This window comes from Notolepis coatsorum (assembly GCF_963971535.1).
Source record: "Notolepis coatsorum genome assembly, chromosome: 4".
NCBI classification, from domain to species: domain Eukaryota; kingdom Metazoa; phylum Chordata; class Actinopteri; order Aulopiformes; family Paralepididae; genus Notolepis; species Notolepis coatsorum.
Window position 1 is genome coordinate 34,465,122 of NC_140168.1, and position 2,434 is coordinate 34,467,555.

The 2,434-nt window shown below is 44.0% G+C and overlaps 1 protein-coding gene across 1 annotated transcript in view; it reads right to left on the minus strand.

Annotated features, from left to right (window-relative positions):
• Positions 1-1,605, minus strand: part of LOC311226481 (hairy/enhancer-of-split related with YRPW motif-like protein) — a gene marked incomplete at its 5' end in the record, with an annotated part of 8,798 nt that extends 7,193 nt beyond the window's left edge. The window contains 1 exon segment of the mRNA XM_084311906.1: positions 1,574-1,605. Within this exon segment, the coding sequence (XP_084168032.1) occupies positions 1,574-1,605 (32 nt within the window).
• Between the last annotated feature and the right edge of the window lie 829 nt (positions 1,606-2,434).

Consider the following 2,434-nt stretch of genomic DNA (forward strand, 5'->3'; position numbering starts at 1 on the left):
CATAATGTTAGCGGAAACTGTGCATCCTATGACCTATGCTGTATGCCTGGACAACAGACATGGGTTGACTCTTCACTAGGAATGTGACGGTATACCATTTTAAGGTGTACTGCGGTATCAACCGCGGTTCTGAACCGTAAGCCTTTCCGTGCCCACGGTATGAATTGATGTCGCGCAGAAGCGTGCATGTGCACGGCGCCACGCAACACTACAAACGGAGGGTTACCTATCCGCGGTTATAAGGAGGACCCTTACGTTAAATATTTGTATGTTACAGTGCTAATGCAGGAGGGCTTCAGTTGAATACACACAGACACACGCGCACACGTACAGACCCACACGTTTCAGTTCAATAAAGCAAAGGCTAAATTATTTTTACTTAATACTCTTGTTTTTGATGGGCCATAGTACGTTTAATTAAAAGGGGGGGGGGGGTTATACCGTATGCCTTGGTATTTTGGTGGATACCGTACCGTACTGTGACATTTCTGAATTAACATCCCTAGTCTTCCACATCATCTCTTTGGTATAAGAAGAAACACTGTCGTATCTGGGAGGTAATCTCGTGTAATTGTGACTTCACGCCAAGAAAGGTTAAAGCCGCACGATGGAACTTTTTCATGAAGAAAAATATTGCTTCTTTAGCAATCTAGCTGTAAATCACGGAGCTGGGCCAAGTTAGACTGAAAATTCGTGACAACAGTGTAATTCCCCATAAAAGCTCCTCTGGTACGACCAGTGCCTCAAAATCCATATGGATGTGGAATCCAAAAGCCACATGGCTTCAATAACACAATGACATCCCCCAAACGGCACAGTTTTTTAACAATTCCGTTTCAAGAGCTACAACACTTGGCTGTACTGGCTATGTAGTTTGGTGTGTCATGTTTTTGTTGCTCAAGTTGGCTAGGTGGGACCCTCTGGGTCACAACAGTAACTCCACATACTGTGGGCATTTGAAATTTATTAGAAGGATAAACCCCTTGAGATATGCTATCTCGTTTTCGAGGGGGTCCTTAACATAGGATACAAAACATACAATACAATACAATACATAACAAAACAAAAAACAGGACAACAAATGCACTTATACACTGACAGACGCTCTCCCAAGCTCACCCCCACAATCCACACTGATTCCTCCCAAGAGGATCACCAATATATATATGTTCCCTTATAAAACACATACAAAATTATAATTTGATCTGAAAACGACATGTAAGCCCTAACACAGTAAATCAATAACAGGTGCAAGTAGTCTGTAGATGAGTGAACAAAGATATCTTGAATAACCGGTAAGAAGTAAGAGATCTGAGTGAACTAGGCAGTTTGTTCCAATCAGCTGGTGCTTTATATTTAAAGGCAAGTCGACCGATAGCTTTGATGGTTCGAGGTATACTAAAGAAAGGAAGATCTGTGTGTCTTAAATTATAAGTTATAAGCATAACCTGCATCGCTTGGTATTGATGAAATGTGTCTTTGTTCTGTGTCATCAGCACAACACTTGATGGCTTCAAAATCCAGGCTATAATGGCGGCTATACGATGATGCGTAAAACAGTGCCTAAAGTTACCTTGCTTGTGTTGTCGTTCTCTTGTCCGCCATGTTTAAACAAGGCGCAGTTACCTATAATGGCCACAGGGTGCTAATCTTCGATAGTATATCTTTAACCAACACATGCAATCCAAACAAGGTGATATTATAGTAGATTCCCCCACTTCCTCCTGTATAGTGGGATTGGTTGGCTGTGAAAGGTCAGTGAACAGGGAGTTTCCCATCTTCCCTATACACACACACACACACACGCACGCACACACGCACAGCAGAATGACATGAGACGGAGGAAAAGCCTTGTCCTTTGTAGACAATGACAAACACAAAGGCCTTGTGTGTGTGTGTTTCCCTGTCTCACAGAAAGAGAGAGAGAGAGAGAGAGAGAGAGAGAGAGAGAGAGAGAGAGAGAGAGAGAGAGAGAGAGAGAGAGAGAGAGAGAGAGAGAGAGAGAGAGAGAGAGAGAGAGAGAGAGAGAGAGAGAGAGAGAGAGAGAGAGAAGGTCAACAAGCAAACCTCTGAGTTCACCTCAGTCCAGCTTTGTTTTGGCCTGGTCTTGCCCCATAAGGCTAGGCGATTGGGTCAGCCGCTGGTTTGGCTGTGTGTATAGCCTGACAGAACTCCAATCAGGTCCACTTTACAGGGATCAGGAAACACCATACTGGTTTATACTGGTTTATATTTAGGGGTTATGAGCATGAATAGAGTTTTACGGGTTGCCATAAATTGCATTTTCAAAAGGGGGGTGAGCGTGGAGGCTCGCGTACGCCTACCCTGCGGTTTGCCCGGGCCTCCACGAAGCCTTTGTGCTCACACTGTTTACCATGGGAACATATCTGAGACAAATAAGTAACCCGGTCGGGACCCCTCAGTGTGAAAAACA